A 21,092-nucleotide genomic window follows, 5' to 3' on the forward strand; every position below is an offset into this window, starting at 1 on the left:
TCAAGATCCTAACAACCTCTCAAAGCATACAAAGCTCTGCTAGAGAAAGAGTACTATCACCATGCTCATCATAGGAGCACCCCAACTAGATGTAGCTAACATATGATGGATACCATCATAATGCTCAAAAGCTAAAGAAATGTTACTATCACTCACCTTCAGTTGACAAGTCACATAATGCCTTTGTAATCCCCAACTCTTATGCAAGCTCTCAATCTCACTAATTGCACTGAGATAGGAAACTGAATTAGAACTCTCCACCACAACATCGCTCATACATGTGTTATCTTCCTCGCACAATTTTGCATCCGACATACAACTACCATTTACCTCAACTAACTCCTCATCCGGAGAAATGGAAGCCCTTGCCATATCAATCACCTTGCATGTCTTAGCTTCCACCTCAATAGTAAGATCTTGTAAGCATCAATCCTGAGACCCATCCAAAACCTCCTCGGAGTCATCACCCAATATCTGACAAGGGGTGTCATACCCAGTACATCTCATAGCATCATCAAATGGATCATCAGATGTGTCCATACTATCTGCATTGACATCTCCTAACAAAGCCTCAACTACAAACTCTTGAATCCACACACATAACTCAACGCCAAGCTGCAAATTAGTAATACTAGAGCATAAATCCATATCTACTGACTCCGTTGAAACACCCACATCTCCAAAATCATAGTTGGGTGACTCTATACATGTTTCGATCCCACCTAAGGAAGCAACTATCTCTTGCACTGTAGCAACACCATGAGATCTCACATACAAATATCCAATAATAATCTTGTCCTCGAGAGAGCTGAAAGTATTAGTGGTAACAACTGCATCAATTGTTTCTACACTAATTGTAGCAATAGCTTTGGGAGCCTCAACTTGTTGAAGTTCGGTGCCACTATCCTCTGCTACTACTGACATAACCACATGTCCTTGTGAAACAAGTCCATCATCAACACTGCAAAAATGACTAGGAGATGCCGTATTAAATATAGATGCATCTACATCAAGGACTCCTGTCAAGGAAAACACGAGCTTCTTTCCTTGCAACCTCGATGTTGGCCTTCTAAAGGTGGAAACCATATACCTTGCTGCCCTTTCAATTGTCTTTGGATCTGACAAGCTCTCTGTCAATCTCTGTTGATGAAGCTTAAGTTTCTACATACTCTCCTGCAAAGCATTCATCTTCGTGCTAGCTTCCTCATTACTCCACCGACTTCTAAAACTGTCATTTCTCCTATGTTTGTTCACCACTCCAAATGCAACAACTCTGACAATAATTAATATTTTCCTACCTTATAGGATGGCAGGAAACCGCTCTAATACCAATGTAATAACCCCAACCAATTATAACTTCAAGAGACACCAAATTCTTTACTAATTTAGTTGTTTGACGTTTCATCAAACACTTTGCAAGCAAGCTCTTATATAACTATAATATCTAGTGCAATTCTGATTTTTTATTTCCTGATTGTTGACTTAAGAATTTTGTCAAACACTTTGCACACAAGAGATATATATATTGCAAATCTAAAGTCTGCTTTCTTTCTAAATGCTAAACTTTAATTGATCCACTTGCAAAACTCCAAACAACCAACAACAAATGTTTTTGTTACTTTTTTTAAACATAGAGCATTGACTATAAATGAGAAAATATGCATCTACATCGATAAGACATTAGGGAAACAATTCTGATGTAAAACTCTGATATAAGTTAGATTACAAATGATCTTCTAAATTCATATAAATCAGATTACAAATGATCTCTAAATTTTTCACATGCCCTAGATATTCAAATCTATTCAAATGAAATAGATAGGAACCTGGAAAACTGCTCAAGGGAATTTGGATTTTTACTGTAGCAAGTTCTTGTACCAGCAATGACACTGTAGCGAATTACTGTAATAGGTACTGTAGCAATGACACTATAGCAAGTTACTGTAGTGACAACACTGTAGCAGCGTTACTGTAGCAACAATACAACAATACTATAGTAGCGCTAGTATAGTAGCAATACTATAGCAATAGAGTTACTGTAGCAATATCCAACTTATTCCTTCACAAATTTGGCTCTACGCCACAAATTCGGCACAATGAAAAGATTGATTTTTCTTCTCCAACAATAGCAACCCTTCGGAAGATATTTCACCCCCCAGTTACGCAAATCAATGAGAGTGTTCATTCCCAATGATCAATGTAGCAACTACAGAAACCCTTGGCTCCACAAGTTATTTGGTAGAGTAGATGGCAACACATTCGATGCTCAACAATAAGGCTACCCTCCCTATTTATTCTTTTCCTCCAATAGATGGACCTCCTAGAAGAAATAAAATAATATTTAATTCCTCTTAGAAGATTCTTTTAATTTATTTAATTAACTTTAGTCACTTATAATTAAATTAATTTAATATAAAGTCGCCTTTTAATTTTAATTTATTTAATAATTTTATAAGAAATTAATTTAATCAATTTCTCCTTATTCCTTCACTTAGCCTTTGGAGAATGTAAAGGCCAAGAACTCCATTAAGAGGCTAAAAAGATGGTGAGATTATAGTGTTGTAGATTTCAACTATTTCATCACCCTGAAGCAAATGAAGCTTAATCTAAAATTCTTTCCTTAGGTTATCTAAGGTATTTATTTCACTTTGTCTAGATTGCAGTACCAATCAATGAAAACTCTTCGTAGGGTCACTCGAAACTATTAAACACATTCATCTTTGTCAACTACTCCATTCCTTGACCAAATTGTCTCAACTAAATATTGATACTTTTTGTTTTTGTGTTGTCATCCTTCTACTTATGTTACCTCCAATTTGTTGCGCTCTTGAATTGTATGGTTTGGACCCTCATAGGTTGTGTTGATCACTATGACCCGCTGTCCCTCTGAAACTTCTGGTGGCACTGTTTCCTAGATGTTCTTGTCTCTGGCCTCCTCCCATTCATCCCTTCGAGCTTCCCTTGCCTTTGTGCATGGTGTGAGGGTTAAATTTTCGAACTGGTTCCTAGTATCTTCAATCAAGTCTTCCCTTCCATACTCATAATGGTGTTCCTCCTTAACGTACTTCTGGTGGTGTTCCTCTCTATCATACTCTTGGTGGTGTTGTCCCTCAACTTCTTTGCCTTCTACGACACTAGTTAGTTTTCAACTACCAATCCTTTTGCAACAAGTCTACTCAGCCGCTCCTTTATTCTGCCTATTGTTGTAGTGATAAAGCCCTTTGAATAGCCTCACAATCGTTTATGTATTATTTTCTGTTTTTATCTTTGTTTAGAAATTTTGGCATGAATTCCATCTTTCGTGAATGAAAATGAAACAACACATGATATATATAAGAATGCCCAATACTTTATTAATTCATCAATTGTGTACAATACATGTCAGCAACATGACATAATTGTAACAACTCCAGTGCTCTCTTTTATTTCTATCTCTCTTCGGAAAATTTAATTATTGTGTTGCCTCCAACAGGTTTCATCTTGTTCCTCCTCTTTCCTTCAACCATTTCTTTGGCATTGGTTCTCTTCGTAAGCTTGGAGAATTGTTGCCTCCCGTTTTCACGATTGGCCTTCTCATGATGATTTTGGAGAGCAAAGAAGTTTTGCACCAACAGTTGAGGGAGATGGCACATCAATTGGTCCACTATGGGGCTCACTTCGAGGGCACTCCACACAACACTTTTTCTCGTGCAGCTTCCCTCTTGACACAAGTTTTAATCAATGCCTACAACAATGCGACAAAGTTTGATGTCAATGCCCATTCAACTTCAAAGAGTTATGGGTTTTCTTCCTTGTGGTCTTGGCTACTACTTGCCCCGCAGTCTATTGGTTGGTCCATGATTTTCCCTTTTCCATCAACGCTCGGTCACTTACCGTGTTTGTATGACGATGCCAAATGTTTACCACTATGGGTAAAGTGAATAAATGCATAGTATAGATAGCAAGGAATGTAATACAATACAAGTGTTTAGACTTGACAAGACATTATGACTCCATACACATTGATGTCATATAATCCATCCGAGATAGTACATATATAAACCTCGAGGGGGTGCGAGGTGAACCGTTGCGACCCATAACTGCTTACAACTCAGTTATACTAACAATTTAACGACATATTTAACAACTTAACAACATACTTGACGACATTATAATTACTCCCGGCAACACTTACAATAGAGGGATACACATTGTGCTTCCATTATCATTTTTTTTTTGTACGAGGCTCCACAATTTCCATCAACCATTGGGTCTTGGAAAATCTATCCATTTAAGTGAAAAAAATTACAGATAATTGGAAAATAATTAATGGAATGCTACTTTAAAAAGAAAAATCAATGAGAAAATTGGTAACAGGAAGTTGTTCAAAACGGTTGACAATGTCTGTGAAAAATCAAACTATTGCAGTCACTGATTATTAATCTCCTATCACAAATGATTATTAAACTGCTGAAAATAAATTCCCAGCTAATATCGAAAAATAACACAACTGCAACTTCACTTAAAATACGAAAAGAAATGCGCAACAGAATCAACACAATATTTTCGGACAAATTGTCCCTGGAAAAACCCCTAAGGGAAAACCAGTTCTACAGATGAGAAATTATATTAAACTTCAGCAAATCAAGAGATACAAAATTCCTTGCCTCACACTGGCAGAACTCCGACAACCTCCTAATTTCTTCCGCTGATATTTCTCACTGCTATCCCTGCGCTAACACTGCGCCCTTGCTAACACTGCAAGACTGTTTGCTAACACTGCAAACTGCTTCTCCAAAAGCTTCCTTGCTAACACTGCAAGACTGTTTGCTAACACTGCAAACTGCTTCTCCAAAAGCTTCCTTGCTAATACTGCAAGACTGTTTGCTAACACTGCAAACTGCTTCTCCAAAAGCTTCCTGCCTTCCTCTCCAAATGCCCCCTAGACCCCTTTTTATACTACTCTCGTTGGTAAACCAACGACCGAGATTAAAACAAACCAACGGCTGAGATTAAGACAACTCAACAGCCAATAATAGAATTGGTTGCAAGGTGTCCAAAAGGGAATCTCTAAAATTAGTAAATAATAACCATTTACTAATTTTTGGCAAGTGGACAAACAGCTGTCCAAACCACCCATAAATACAACCGCTATTCATAGATAAGGACGAACAGCTGTCCAAGCTACCCATAAATAGTGCTGCTATTTCCGGGTCAGAAATAACAGCTGTCCAACTAACAATAATTAACACTCCCTCTTAGCGAGGAAGCTGTTCTGCATGACACCCATCTTATCTCTGAAGAAGATAAATTTGGCCTTTCCTAAAGCCTTCGTCAAAATGTCTGCTACCTGCTCATCTGTAGGTATGTATTGTAGTTGAACAACTTTCTTCAATCTGCACACGTGGGTCTCTTTGCTGTGTGCTACAAAGCCTTCTGGTTGTTCTATGTATACCTCCTCCTTCAACTCACCATTGAGGAATGCTGTCTTGACATCCATTTGATGGATCTGCCATCCCATCTGTGCTGCAAGTGAGATTACAGCTCGTATAGAGGTATACCTGGCAACTGGAGCAAATGTCTCCTCATAGTCTATTCCCTCATTCTGAGAGAACCCCTTTGCCACGAACCTAGCCTTGTATTTCTCGATGCTACCATCTGCACCGTGCTTTATCTTATAAATCCAGCGTGATCCAACTACAGCCCTATCTGTTGGTCTAGGTACTACCTCCCACACATCATTCTGCATTATTGAAGAATATTCCTCAACCATAACATCTCGCCATACCTGATGTTCTGCAGCTTCCTGATAGCTAGAAGGCTCACTATCTACCAATTGACTAACATAGTCATTGAACTTGGCTGGTTGTCTTCGCTGTCTAGTACTCTTCCTAGGAGCTCCCACAAACTCCTGAGTATCCCTTTGTGCACAATCTCTGATGAAGTGATATCTGATATCTATATGTTTAGACCTATCATGAAACACTGGATTTTCAGACAACTGGATGCAACTCTGATTGTCACAATGTATCACAGTAGTCTCAACCTTCTGACCAAACAAGGCTACTAACAACTTCCGAAGCCATATAGCTTCACATGTCGCCATGCTAGCTGCTATGTATTCTGCTTCTGCTGAACTTAGAGCCACAGACTTCTGCTTCCTGCTGAACCAAGATACAACTCCCGATCCCAAGCTGAAACAACACCCTGAAGTGCTCCTTTTGTCTGTTGTACTTCCTGCCCAATCTGCGTCAGTATAGCCTATCAACCTGATACCTTCACCTCGAACATATCTAATCCCATACTCGACTGTACCACACAAGTAACGTAGCACATGCTTAGCCGCTCTCCAATGCATTCTCTTTGGTTCAACCATGAACTGACTAAGAGAGTTTACTGCAAATGCTATATCTGGTCTAGTGTTGACCAAATACATAAGCGAACCAATCAACTGTCTATATAAAGTGGGATCTACATCTTTCTCCTTAGATGTATCGTCATGCTCTGTGCTCACATCCGGAACACCTGTCACTGTCTCACGAAGCAATCTAAGTGCTCCATGATGAATATGGCCCAACCTCCTATGCCATAGCTCTCCAAGATCTCTAGGATTATTGTTGCTCATAAGTGCCTTAGGAGTATCAAACTGCAATCTATAAAGGCGACCACTCCTAACTCCAATAGTTATGGGTGATTTCCAATCCTTGTGCTTAATCAACACATGTGTCCCTCTAAAGAGTACATTATACCCCCTATCCTGAAGAACAGATACAGAAATCAAATTCATACCTAAGCCCGGCACATATAACACATCATGAAGAGGAATTATCTTTCCATTCTCCCTCTGAAACTGAACAGTCCCTTTCCCAACAGGGTTGAGTTTGGACAAGTTTCCCATAGAAATTTGGATGTTGGTGTCCTCCTCCTTGTAACTGGAGAAGTACTCTCTAACTCCTGTCATATGAAATGACGCCCCACTATCTATATACCAAACACACTGTGAGGTTGAGCTAACCATACAAGCTATGAGTGCAAACTCATCTTCCATTCTGCTGGAGAGTTCTTCTGCACTTGCTGAAGCTGCCACCTGCTTCTTACCCTTTTTCCTCTCTGGGCAATCACTGACATAGTGGCCAAACTCGTGACATCCAAAGCACTTAACCTTTAGAAAGGTCCTTCTTCTTCTTTTCACTTTGTGAATTTGATCCTTTGCTAGATCCCTTCTTTGCTTTCCCTTTACCCGCTAGGGCAACGTTCTCTTGTTCCACCTCATTTTTCTGACTCTTGTTGGCCCCATTGACAAGACTTAGTCTAAACTCCTCCTGAGTGAAATCAGTCCATAGTCGATCCCAACTCGGTAAAGTATCTCGTCCACTGACAACTTGAACAAAGACACTCCATTGTTTAGTAAACCCATTTAGGGCTATTCTCACTAGCTCATCATCACTAGGGCTATCTCCAACAGCTGCTAACTCATCCTTGACAAGTCTGAGCCTGGTGAGGTAACTTGTGACGTCTTCTCCCTGATTCATCCGGGTATTCTTTAGCTTCTCTCTGAGAATCAACTTCCTGTTAGTGGTAGCATTCTGGTACAGATTTAGAATGGCGTCCCACATCTTCTTTGCTGTATCTAGTTCCGAGATATGTGGAACAATATGATCCTTGACACCATCAAGGATAATCCTCCTCGCTTTGGCATCGTCCTTCCTATATGCTGCAAGCTGTGTTGCATCCGTTGGTACAGGTACACCACTGGTAGAATAATCCTTGATACCATTCTCTTCCAACAATAAAGAAATTCTAGCCTTCCAGACACCAAAATTTGAGGCACCATCCAATCTATCCTGATCTCTCAAACCAGCTGAAGCCATCTCAAGGGTTTAAAGCAATAATAAATCTAAAGAGATCAAAATTTCTTTCCTAGGGCAAAACTCTTCTACCCTTAACAATGCTCTGATACCATGTGAAAAATCAAACTATTGCAGTCACTGATTATTAATCTCCTATCACAAATGATTATTAAACTGCTAAAAATAAATTCCCAGCTAATATCGAAAAATAACACAACTGCAACTTCACTTAAAATACGGAAAGAAATGCGCAACAGAATCAACACAATATTTTCGGACAAATTGTCCCTGGAAAAACCCCTAAGGGAAAACCAGTTCTACAGATGAGAAATTATATTAAACTTCAGCAAATCAAGAGATACAAAATTCCCCGCCTCACACTGGCAGAACTCCGACAACCTCCTAATTTCTTCCGCTGATATTTCTCACTGCTATCCCTGCGTTAACACTGCGCCCTTGCTAACACTGCAAGACTGTTTGCTAACACTGCAAACTGCTTCTCCAAAAGCTTCCTTGCTAACACTGCAAGACTGTTTGCTAACACTGCAAACTGCTTCTCCAAAAGCTTCCTTGCTAATACTGCAAGACTGTTTGCTAACACTGCAAACTGCTTCTCCAAAAGCTTCCTGCCTTCCTCTCCAAATGCCCCCTAGACCCCTTTTTATACTACTCTCGTTGGTAAACCAACGACCGAGATTAAAACAAACCAACGGCTGAGATTAAGACAACTCAACAGCCAATAATAGAATTGGTTGCAAGGTGTCCAAAAGGGAATCTCTAAAATTAGTAAATAATAACCATTTACTAATTTTTGGCAAGTGGACAAACAGCTGTCCAAACCACCCATAAATACAATCGCTATTCATAGATAAGGACGAACAGCTGTCCAAGCTACCCATAAATAGTGCTGCTATTTCCGGGTCAAAAAAACAGCTGTCCAACTAACAATAATTAACAATGTCGCTATTAATAAAATGCCGACTAAATATTCATTACATTATTTCAATCATTGGCCAGCATAGCTATCTATACAATAATTGCTTCAATGTATTTAATCTATACAATAATTGCTGAGAGATAAGAGTTAAATATTAATCAAAGAATTGTTTTGCCAATGGATTTTATTTCCTTTCCTAATGAAATGGAATTTTAAACTAAAATCTGAGAATTGCCATGTACTCCATGAGGAGGTCAAGAGTTCTTAGTGTATTGTCATATTAATTCAAGTTAAGTGGACTTGCAAATATAAGACAATGGATTTGAATTTTGAAGGCTAATCTAATTTTGAAAGAGCTTCAAGCTTCTCATGTATTATTCTACGTTCAGTTTCTGTGAGGTCAGCATCAACATTCATCAATCGCCGTATTGTTTCTTTGCTCACATCGTCTAAATGATCATCTTTGACCTAAACATATAAAAAATAAATTTACATTAATTTACTTCTACATAAAAAAAATTGGGCATTTGAATTATGCAATCTTCTAATATTGATTTGTACACTGGAAGGAATAAGGTTGCACTGTTATCAAGAGAATCTTTAAAGGTGAAATATGCAGTTGTTAGATACCTCTATGTAGTTGTTCACGTAACCATCCACATTTGGCTGGGTGACGAGCTCATCAGGATTGTAAACCCAGTTTCCATCAATTACATATTTATACTCATAGTGTCCAAACTGCAAGAACAATTTTGAAATCATTTCAAATGGAACTAAAAAAATATCTTTCATTTATCTGACATTCAGAAAACCTCCTTGTAGGTTTTGATGATCGTGATATTGGATTGGAGTAAGTGCATTTTGATTGTTTTGAGCATATTGATAGAAATAAAGTAATAAGTTTCTTTTAATTTCAAGTTGTGTAAATTTTTTCTCCTGTTAAATAGAGAATAAATTTGTCAACCATTTAATCAAATGGTTTTTTGGGTCACAATTACAACAATAATCCAATATTTTATACAAAATTTATATCTAGTTATAGAGAAAAAGAGAAGATGCGACAATGAAAAAGCTTCAAAAACAAGAAAATCATAAAATGATTTATTTGGAAATTTATTTAAAAGCACATACTTACAGGTAGATCACGATGTAGCACCCAATATCCTTCTGTTTCATCAAACACCAGTGGAAGCCTCTATCATTGAATGGAAAAGGGGTTAGAAAAGATTTGAAGATGACTTTCACGGACAGCCTAAAATGGCATTATCAATTATCACTTTTGCTTAAATTAATGGAGTAATCTCACATGTGACACAATTAAAACAAGTTCCAGAAAACACTTACCAAGAAAGCACACTTCTACAAAGAATATAATCTCAAAGGGAAAATAAAATAATTGTCCTCTCTTATAGCCTGCTATGTTCTGTTTTCTAGCATTTCAAGCTTAAATTACTCTCTTTTGAGAATTTCTTCTCAAATCATATATCTTCTATTATCCTAACCAATCTTGACAATACACATAGCAGGGTTTCCAAATGTGTTTGGACCTCAGTGTAAGAACCCCGATGGTTTTTTCACTGATTTCAATTGTCTCAAATGAAATTGTTTTTTGCAATTTTATAATTATTTGTGTTTTCCTGGATATCCTTTTTTTTAAAAAAAATTCAACAATATATGGAATAGGAATTCAATTCTTGAAATTTCAAAAGATAAGCAAACTATTCATTGAGCTATCATCTATGCAATTCTTCCTATCAACTTTATTCATTCTTTTCCAAAGAAACATTTACAAATATGAGTGCACTGCAGATATATATGTTTGAAACTAAATGGAGAACCTGGAATGGATCACATGCATGTAAAACACTTCAGATTGTATTGCAGCCTTGTGATAATGATCACATATCATTCCTAAGGCACCCAAACTCAGATGTGAAGGCACCGAACAGAAAAATGTGCCTCCTAAATGTCAGATCCTTCCCTGTATATTCAAACATAGGCCCTAAGAATATACCACTGCCACCAAACATGAAGTTGACCCTTAACTGGAAGCCACGATAGCCAGTAGAAATACGCACTGCCTCCTAATATTGCTGCGATCTGCTAAAAAACACCAACCTCAGACTTGTAACAATTCCCTATGATTGAAATGTTGTGTCCTCTTCTTAATTCGCTCACTTCTAAATATTATCATAACCTTTGGATGAGGTTATCACTGGATTGTTTCACCAATTCAAACTGTACAATAGCTGAAGAAATTCCCAAAATTTTAAGCCCTTCTCTGGAAACCCTTGTCACAAAAACTTCTCACCATTTCACAATTATTAAAAATGCATAAGGGACGGGTTGAATTTTGAATGCATTTATAACTCCTGAGACAAATCGACTAGAGGCTTCAAAAACACACCTCATAACTTGAATCATAACTTTTTCATCTGAATTATATTTTCTTTTGTTGCAAATACGAAATATGATAATTATTATATTTCCCTCCAATAATTATATAAATACTTAATGCACTTGAGCACACTTTCTATAAGCTTTTATATTTAATCATTACTTAAATGAAATATAAGTAACGATTATGAATAAATTTAATAGCTCATCAAAGTCTTTGAAGGACTTGTTCCGGAACTAGGTTCTCACCGTCTGACCCAAATGCCAACGTGCCCCCACCAAAAATAGCTCTAACCATAATTAGACTTACTATAAATAGTAAGTCTCGAACTGAAAGGTCCGCCGATGTCCCCACAACTCCATGCTACCACCAACTGTTCAAATGCTTCACACAAATTGTAACCCTCACTTTCTTGAAATAGTAATTTACTATTAATAGTAATTGCGCCAACTTGACTCAAATGAAGAGCAATCTTGGACATGCTAGACCATTGGAGAGGGAAAATAGCCACGGACTCAATCAACTGAGACTTTTTAACAAATTGATTAGCCTACAAAGGTCATTGATAGGCTAATTCTTGTTTGCCCATGTTTCCCGACAACAATCCTCACTACAACACAAGGTGAGCTAAAATGGGGACATTACACTCAGACCCCTTTGTCCTTACAATTCAGAATGAAGATCTATATAGGTCAAATGTTCATTGTTAGCTTGCAGGCTTAAAATTTCAAGATTTTTATATGCACCACACCATTCTAATATATCTCTGAAGATTTTTTTAATAATTTCAAGAGGAGCTCATACAATAATGTGATGTCCCCAAGTTTTATAAAGTGTCTTAATTAAGTGGTCCTAAAGCTTAAATAATATCATAAAAACTTAATTAATTAATTAAATTATTAAATTAAATAAAATGGCCCCAAGTAATAAAATAATAAATAAAATATGTTGGCTATTTTGTAACCCTTCCAAAAACTTCACGGAGCCCTTTATAAGGCCGAGTTTGGCATAGTTGTAGGTAGGAGTCTAGGACAAATCTTATGTTTCCTTTGTATTTGTTAATCCTTATTGGAGTTCAACTTTTCTACTGTTTTAGAGGTGCAAGATCCTCCCTACCTTGGCATTCTGCAGTTTCAGTGGGAAATCATCCCTCACCTTATTTTGCCTATGACCCTTAGCTATTGTAATCACATATATTTTTGTGTGAAATTCTACATTTACATAGGAGAAAATATCAAATGGAGAGTTAAAATGCTCATAGTGCAACTTAGGACAAGTTCTCATCATTTGAGGTGCGAAACAGGTAGATGGACAATACCAAAGGAAGAACTGGAGGATAGAGTATGTTTATTTTGCAACATGGGTGTGGTGGAGACCAAGCGACATTTTCTCATGGAATGCATAGCATACAATGACATCCCATCTATGGGGATATTATAGAAACATGCAATTTAGGCACTCTTTTTGAGGAAACACAACTAGACAGGACAAATTTAGCAATCAACATTCATTGTGGAAGAGCAGACTCAAAGAAGTAGCTTTGAAAAGCCTAATGTTCTTGCACTCTTTGTCTGGGGGCTGTGCTTTCTTTCTAGGTGGTCCCATAGGCTGCTTTGGCCTCATAGACATTATTAAAATCTTTCATACCTTCATTCTATGCGATTATCTCCATTATATCTATCTGCTTAAAATAATAGCAATATAAATTACTAGTCTGCTTAAGGCAGGATTTGGATAAGAAGTTGCATTATTTGGAGTAGATTTTATTGTAGAACTTGAGTAGAGATATAAGGCAGGTTTGATGGAAAGATTAAGGTAGAAAGGAATGGAAATAAGTGAAGTGTAGGAGCAGATTTTGGAATTGGTTGGTGTCCTCCAAGTTAGAAGAGATTAGTGTCTCTTGCTGAGTTGGTGCTCAGTTGTGTGGGTTCATGCTCCTAGTAAGTTGGTGCCTGTAAATTGTCGGGATTGGTGTCTCCAGTAGGTTGGTGTCTACTTGGAATGGACTGCCAATTCTTCAAACGCAGTACCTTGTTTGATATGATGTCTTCAAGATCCTATATTTGTCTTCAACACGACCTTTTATATAGAACTCTAAGTTACCATATTCGGTCACCTAGCACCAAAAACCCAAGTCGATTCACTGCATATGCGTATTCGGTTCGAAGTTGGCCCCAAAATGATATTTTACTGAGGAATTTGGTGTACATTCGGTCAAAGGGACCCTGGTCAAATTTGTCATCTTTTGAAGTGAATTTGGAATAGTCAATGCACAACCAAAACGAATTTCCATCAGTTTCGATGAATTTGAAATGCATGTTGGGAGAGATTTGTCATTTATAACTTTATAACTTTTATTTTAATATATTTAACCTAAAAGCAGTAATTTCTTCTACTCCCGCGGGCTTTTCTTCTACCCATGCGCACGCAACATTCTTCTATTCATGGGCATCCAAAGTTTGTCTTCTACTCATAGGCACACAATGTTTTTGTGCAAACGATTCAAAGGTTTTTCTCAATTCATAGCAGACAATTTTGTGCAAATGATTTACATAGCACTAGCAACCATCAATGTTTTTGGTAACAGCCATTAGCACTTTGCACTAGCAGTATTTTTGGTAACAGGCAACGCTTTTGTGCAAATATCAGTAGCAGGTAGTGGTTTTTATAGCAGGCAACGTTTTGTCTATCCCTAGTAGGCAGTGTTTTTGCTAGCCAATAAATTTCCAACTTTCTCAAGTATGCACAAGTCAAAAATAAAAGATGTATTCATTGTTTAGAAACTAGTATTATCATATTTCATTCTTTCAATAAAGTGGTACTACCAAAACAAAATTGCCCTATAAATGTAGAAATACAGTAAAACTTACTAAGTTACTAGTAATACTAATTAGTAAATTACTAATAAATTAATAATCTTTAAAATATTGATGTCTTGGTACTAATTTAATAAACTTAATGAAGGATGCCTTTGCTAACAAACAACTAACAAGATCTAAAATGTTCAAACAAATTGTAGCGTTTTTTTTCTACCAACAAAGAATTATTCATCTGACAGGTGTTTGTGCATTTCTAAGTAGTCTTGCAACCACTATTTCTTCTAGCTATGTTGCTACAGTTAAGGCTATTTTAAGTTTTTTCAAGTACCAATCATCATTGATCAAGTTATGAGATTACAAATTTACAAACTTATCCTTAGTGTTTAATTCTTTTATAATCATGAATCATTTTTGTTGCTTTGTTTGTTCTGTGTTCTTTGTAGATTTAAATTTTAAAGAATGGCTGCAAGTGGTTTTGGCGTTGGAAACCCCCACTTCAAAATCAATAGATGTTCCCCGTTATGGAGATATGTGGAAATAGTTTGACCAATGCTGGGTGGAGGAGGTTGTGTATGGATTTGGAGCCATTGCAAAGAGGAATCAAGTAGTTCCTATAGTAGAGTGAAAGCACATTTGTGCTTTATTCCTCAGAAAGACATTAAATTTTGTACAGGGAAGCTGAGAGTAAATAGAGTGCTACCTAAAACCATTCTTCCAAACCACATTGTGAACAGATATATTCAAGAACGAAAGCAAGTAGATGAAGCTGCTGGGAGGGCAAGTGCTTCTCATCCATTGCAAAGTGGTAGGCTTTCAAAGAAAGGGAAAATGCCATCTATGTCTTCAACTTGTGTTACCAATGAACCACTAGTTGAGGGTCATCCATTCTTATGTTCTCCTCAACAACAAATTGTAAGTAAAAAAGGAATGAGACCATTGGAAGCATCATTTCACAATGAAGCTTGAGACATTGCCAATCAAGCCATAGTGAGACGTGTCTATGCAAATGGATTATAATTTAACGTTGTTCGCTCACCATATTGACAATACATGATGAGAGCAGTGAATGAGGCTCCAAAGGGATTCAAGGGCCCTGGTTATGAGAAGATACACACCACTTTACTGGACGATGAGGTGGTTCATGTAGAGGGCCATGCTACCCATCAAGGATTCATGGACCGAAACAGGTGTCACAATAGTATCGGATGGATAGAAAGATGCGAGGAATTGTTCCTTGGTGAATGTTATTGCAGTGTCTACTAGAGGTGCAATGTTCTTGAGAGTTGTGGATTGTGAAGGACAAGTAAAGGATGATCCTTTCATTGCAAACATTCTCATCCAAGCCATTAAGCAAGTTGGCCCTTAGAATGTTGTCAAGTAGTAATTGACAATGCCAAGAATTGTAGGGCTACTGGCTTATTGGTTGAGGAGTGGTACAAGCACATTTTTTGGACACCTTGTGCAATGCACTCACTCAAACTAATGCTGCAAAAAATTGGCACTAAGGTTGAGTGGATTAAAAAATTGTATGAAGAGGCACAAGATATCCAAATGTTTGTCACAAACTACTATATGACGCAAGCCATATTTGGACAATTCTTGAAATTGGAGCTCTTAAAGGTAAGTTCAATTGTTTAAAATTTAAACATGCTTCGAAATCTAGTCACATTAGTTGTCAACTTTTAATGTTTTAAAATTTAAATAGAGTACTTGATTTTAAATTTTTAATCTAATATTGTTTTGATCTTAAAATAGGTTGTTGAGACCCGCTTTGCCTCCAACACTATTGTTTTGAGACGCCTTGTCAAACTTAAAAAGGCATTGTCTAGAATGGTAACCAGTGCTAACTGGAGTGTATTGAGGCAATCTAATAGTGAAAGGGTAGCTGTCATTAAGGAAAGGATACTACAAGACTCTTGGTGGGATCGTGTTGAGTATATTTTGAAGTTCACTGGGCCTATATTGAGCATGATCCGATACACTAACATGAATAGGCCTTGCTTGGGTGGCATTGACTCCATGATTGAGGATATTAGAACCATCCTAAATGAGAAAGAGAAAGATCTTGATGAAAAGTTCTTCAAGGAGCTACAAGTAATCATGGTAGAGAGATGGAACAAAATGACTACCCCTTTGTGTCTATTTGCCTTCACATTGAGCCCCAAGTTCTATAGCCAAACTGTCCTCAAGGAGAGTACCACTAGAGTTTCCCCATACAGAGATCTTGAAGTTGCTCAAGTGTACAAGGCAGCCCACTAAAGACTCTTTCCCAAGCACCTACAACCTGCAATGAGGTTTGAATTTATGAGTTTTGCAGCACTGATGATTGTGGTCTTGATGCTCTTGAAGACAAGAACAATGCTGATGCTCATAAATGGTGGTACTTCCATGGACAAATGTACCAGCACTTGCAGCTTGTTGCCATCAAAATTTTGTCACAGGTAAGTTCTTTATTCTTAAAAATCTAATATGTAATTTCTTGTTCATAAATATTCAAAACTCTTCACTCTATAATTTCAAATTGGTAAATCTTGATAGGTTGCTAGTTCATCATCATCTAAGAGGAATTGGAGCACATACTCCATCCACTCAATAAAATGCAACCGATCAAACTCCAAGAACGCAGATAACTTGGTCTTTGTACATTCAAACTTGAGGCTCACAACTCATAAAGAGAATACCTACAAAAAAGAGGAGGCAAAACAATGGGATGTTGAACCAAAGTCTACAGAGTTGGAAGCCTACTTTGATGCACTTGCAATTGATGATGAGATACATAGTGATGTTGAAGCTAATCCTAAGGCTAGACTTGAGATTACTGATGTTAGTGGCACTAATTGTGCTTCTAATCTGCAACTTCCTAATGATGATGATTTCTTTGATGATCTTTGATCACATGACTGCTAGTGATTACTAATTAGGAATGTTGACATTACTGTTTTTGAATTGAAACATTAATATTGTGGTGTATTTTGAGATTTTGTCATGCTATTCAAACTAAATCGTGAATATATATGGTGGTGTATGTTGCTAAATTGCTTTAATATTAGCATAGTGGTGTACAAACTTATTTGCTGCAGCATATGTTTACATATATATAATATTTTTATTTTTTTTAAATCTTGTATAAATGAACCCAGCCCAAAAAAAATTCAAGCAAATGTCAAACCCGAATATCGAGCCCACATATGAACTCGAATCCAAACCGGTAACTTAGATAAAACTTAAAAGGAGTCACTTTGGTCACCTACTTGCAACTGCAAAACACCTTATTCTTTTGGGTGATGCAAGATTGCACTATTCATAAGATGATCCAGCATCATACACAGTGATAATCACAATCAGAGGTCTATAAGTTGATAAACACCCTAGATATGCTGGACAGCATGCTTATCTGCTTCACAATATCAGAGCCTCTTCAAAATTGTGTATATGATAAGAGATTAGTCAATGTGACATGTAATATCTAGTCTGCAATGTCTAATATCAACTTCAAACAAAAGCAACATGAAGTCAATTCCAGACTCAAAATAGGTGCAACTATATGCTAATTCCAAAGTGGTTGGGCAGTGAAACAAAAATACCGCAAACCGGGGGTTGCAAAATCTCAATTTTGTTAAAATGTCACTGTATAAATTGTCAGACTATTTTTTATGTAGAAAAAAATACTTTAGTCTCAACAAATCCAAAGAAGAGCATTTGGAAGAGAGAGTGTGGTAGATCTGAGCATATAGAAGCTTTTTCTATCTTATGAATCCATATATTAAGTCAAATAATGTGACTTCTACATGGATTCATCTTGATGAATTCTACGACACTTGAAGAATGTGTATCTAGTCATGAACAATTCTCTCTACCAAAATTCTCCCAGATCATGGTTAGATTTACCATTCATGTTTGTAAATTTCATTGATAATATTTTTAAAATTTGCTTTGTTTTGTTATTTTCTCAATTTTTGCAATTATGTCTCTTTTATCTTTGTATACAGAAATTTCAGAAAGAGCATTATTCAAGTACTCTTGGCAGGTTATTTGTGCTTATAACTTTTCAATATGTATTGTCCTTTAAAAATTAAATCCACCAAACCTACAAGCTTCTTTCCACTTTAGTGCAGTTTTTGGGTCGACTTCTTATCTTGATAACTCTCAAATATATTTTAGTTATATTGTCCAAAAGAATTGGATGATTCACTGGGTGCTCACCAATTTACCATTTGTAGTTCACTCCATATTTAAGCACCAATAAAGGATGGTTAAAACTTGGGTATCTCATCTTCACCTTTTATTTAGGATTAGAAGAATTGTGCTTGAATATGTGTGCATGTGTGTATACTCGACTGTGCAGCCCAAAAAAACAAAAATCTACTATTGAATTTTACTCTAGTTGAAATTTGAAAGTGAAGATAATTTGAATCTTTTAAAGCTTAATTATAGAGGTAATCCTATTTCAAGCTTGGCAACTTATCACCAAGTCAAAAAATTTAATAGGTTTTGATTTTACATCGTACATGTCGCATATTACCTGGTCCCATCCAACATCCAGACCTGAAACTTCTACAATACTGCAAGGTCTCTTTCGCCACTTCAATGTAACTTCTTGTTTATTCACACCAATAATCTGCAAAGTAGTGAACCACAATAAATGTGTGCAATAAGATGTTTATGGCATACCAAGTTTGGTTGGTGTGTTACTGAAATTGCTGTGAAGTATAAGATCTTACTCGGACTAGATAAAACACATCTTTGTAGCATCATTGTAAAGTAAGTTATTCTTTACACCTATTAAAAGGTCTGATAATAAAAAATATTTTAAGAATGAGAAAAGTAGGCATTTCAGTGAATCAGGTTGTACAGAAATAATGATAAAATATTAGTTGCAAAAGGTTGTGTTTACAATAAAAAATGAATCTAAGATTAAAGACTGCACTTTTAATAAAAATATCTTAAGAAGTATATATTCTGAAAGAACATTCATGTCCAGCACTTGCATTTTGCAGGTAATGATTTCTAATTGTTAATTTCATAAACTCTATCATGCTTCAGTTATATTGATCCCAGTCTCAATTAGTTCAATGGGAAAAGAACCTTTGATTTTAAAGATTTATTGTGTACTACTGCTTACACCCATTCTAGTCTTGTTTAAGAAATTGACAAATGAGTAATAGTATTAATGCACTGCATGATCAATCTATGGAAAAGGGATCACCATTCAGAGATGTTGTGCATGTGCTATGCAGTCAAACTACTATTTAAACTAGAACAACCTTTGAAACAATTAGTATATCCAAAAAATGCAGCGAGATTCTTGAGAAGTATTTGTTTCTAATTGTTTGAAATTATGCCACTCCCATAGCAATTCAATAGACAACAAAGGCATAATGATGCATGGCTTTTGTTTGTCCGGGTCAATTTGCGAAAGTAGTCTTGATGCTACTTTCTACAAACAGTTGGCAGTACTTTGTATTTGAATGTAATGTCCCCTATATAATACAGGACACTACTGGGTCCTACACAATTCTAATGTATAAAAGACAATTTCTTGGGTACGGTGGGATGAGGAAAAAAAGGGTTTCAATTTGGGGATGATGGGGGCTTGTGGCAGGTGCTGCAATATACTATATATATAGTACTTGAAATGCTAGTTATGTGACGCAACACCCACTAGGTTGGAGGGTTTGAAAACAGACTATCCAGTCAAGCTGCTAAACAATTCCAGCAGAAGCACAACACAATACAAGATATAACAGAAATCAACTCTTTATTCCTTCAATAACCGAGTGCATGTAACATGCCAGGCTGTAAGACCTTCCTGGTTAGAACCAACACATCAGAGATTACAACAATAGTTTCAACAAGATCTCGCAACTACCTAGCCCAGATTTGTAACACCAAAACAATCAAGTAGAAATCCCAAGAAAGATCTAAACTTGTGCTCACAAGCCACCAAACAATCCTCTTGTTTCCTAAGCCCACACTTAGCTACTAGCTCTGCTCATAGCTACTAGCTCACTGCTCGCTGCCCTCTTATCTGCCTCTTAAAACTGACTCTACTAAGCTACCCATACCATCCTTTTATACATCATGGCCACAAGTCGACCTTTACAAAAGAAAACTCACTAGAACACATTATGCCTCAAGCCGGCTTACAACAATCATTAAATGCACATAAGAGAAAGAACCAAGACTAGAAATAGGTCCTTATGCATCCCAACGATTAATCCACGTCACTTCTTTCCTTAGGTTACTCTAGGTCTATTTCCAATGCTGATCTCTAACCCTTAAAGAATCCTTCAACTCAACTTTCCTGCTGAAACTCAGATTCCTCCTACTGAGCTCTATATCCTTCAAAGGAATCAAGGAAAACTTCTTGCCACCCTTTTCAACGATAGATACATTCTTGACACAATCATGTACAACATTACAATCATACTACCAAGTCCTACCAAACAATTTGTGACAAGTACTCATGTCCACAATATCACAGAACACTTGATCATTATAGCACCCAATCTGAAAATCAACAAGACCCTGCTCCCTTACCTCCAAAGCATGCTCATCTTGCAACCAACTAGACCTATAAGGACAAGGATGTCTCACCCTCTTCAAGCCAAGTTTCTAAACCATCTCCTCAGCAACTAGATTATCAATATTACCACTATCCACAATCACATTCCAACATTTACCTCTAGACTTACATCGAGTTCTAAACAAATTCCTTCTTTGACAAGCTTTCATCACCTTCTTACCAATCAATACCCGCAAAACTAGCAAGTTCTCCTCCATGTCGGGCCCATTCTCAATAATTTCATTCACCATAGCATTTTTGTTATCACCGACCTTCCTCTCTGCATGGGGATATTCAAATGACCTATGTCCTCCTTCACCACATCTATAGCAAGTACCTTTGAATCCACTTCTACCTATCCTCCTTGGTTCAACATGTTTCATTCCATCCTCAGCTATCGGTTTGTCCTTTACCAGCTGTTCTTTCTTCTCCTTCCCTCAGGAATACCTTGATGTCTCCTCTTCAACTTATCTCCTTCCTTCAAGGCATATTGATAATCATTGTCAAATGAATCAATCTATAACATACCAATCTCATCTTGGAT

At 36.9% G+C, this 21,092-nt stretch overlaps 1 protein-coding gene across 4 annotated transcripts in view; it reads right to left on the bottom strand.

Annotated features, from left to right (window-relative positions):
- Nucleotides 1-8,780: 8,780 nt before the first annotated feature.
- Nucleotides 8,781-21,092, bottom strand: part of LOC149527999 (phosphoglucan phosphatase DSP4, amyloplastic-like) — a 250,463-nt gene continuing 238,151 nt past the window's right edge. For 3 of the 4 annotated variants that reach the window (XM_089809325.1, XM_089809324.1, XM_089809327.1), the window contains 4 exons: nt 18,506-18,601; nt 9,902-9,961; nt 9,397-9,504; nt 8,781-9,234 (listed from right to left, as the gene is read on the bottom strand). In XM_089809325.1, the coding sequence (XP_089665451.1) occupies nt 9,103-9,234; nt 9,397-9,504; nt 9,902-9,961; nt 18,506-18,601 (396 nt within the window). In that variant the 3' untranslated portion in view covers nt 8,781-9,102. The remainder of the gene's footprint in view (nt 9,235-9,396; nt 9,505-9,901; nt 9,962-18,505; nt 18,602-21,092) is intronic. The other variant, XM_089809326.1, reaches the window with a different exon arrangement.

This window comes from Cupressus sempervirens, chromosome 11 (assembly GCF_028749045.1).
Source record: "Cupressus sempervirens isolate cs-2001-9-10 chromosome 11, ASM2874904v1, whole genome shotgun sequence".
Classification (NCBI taxonomy): Eukaryota; Viridiplantae; Streptophyta; class Pinopsida; order Cupressales; family Cupressaceae; genus Cupressus; species Cupressus sempervirens.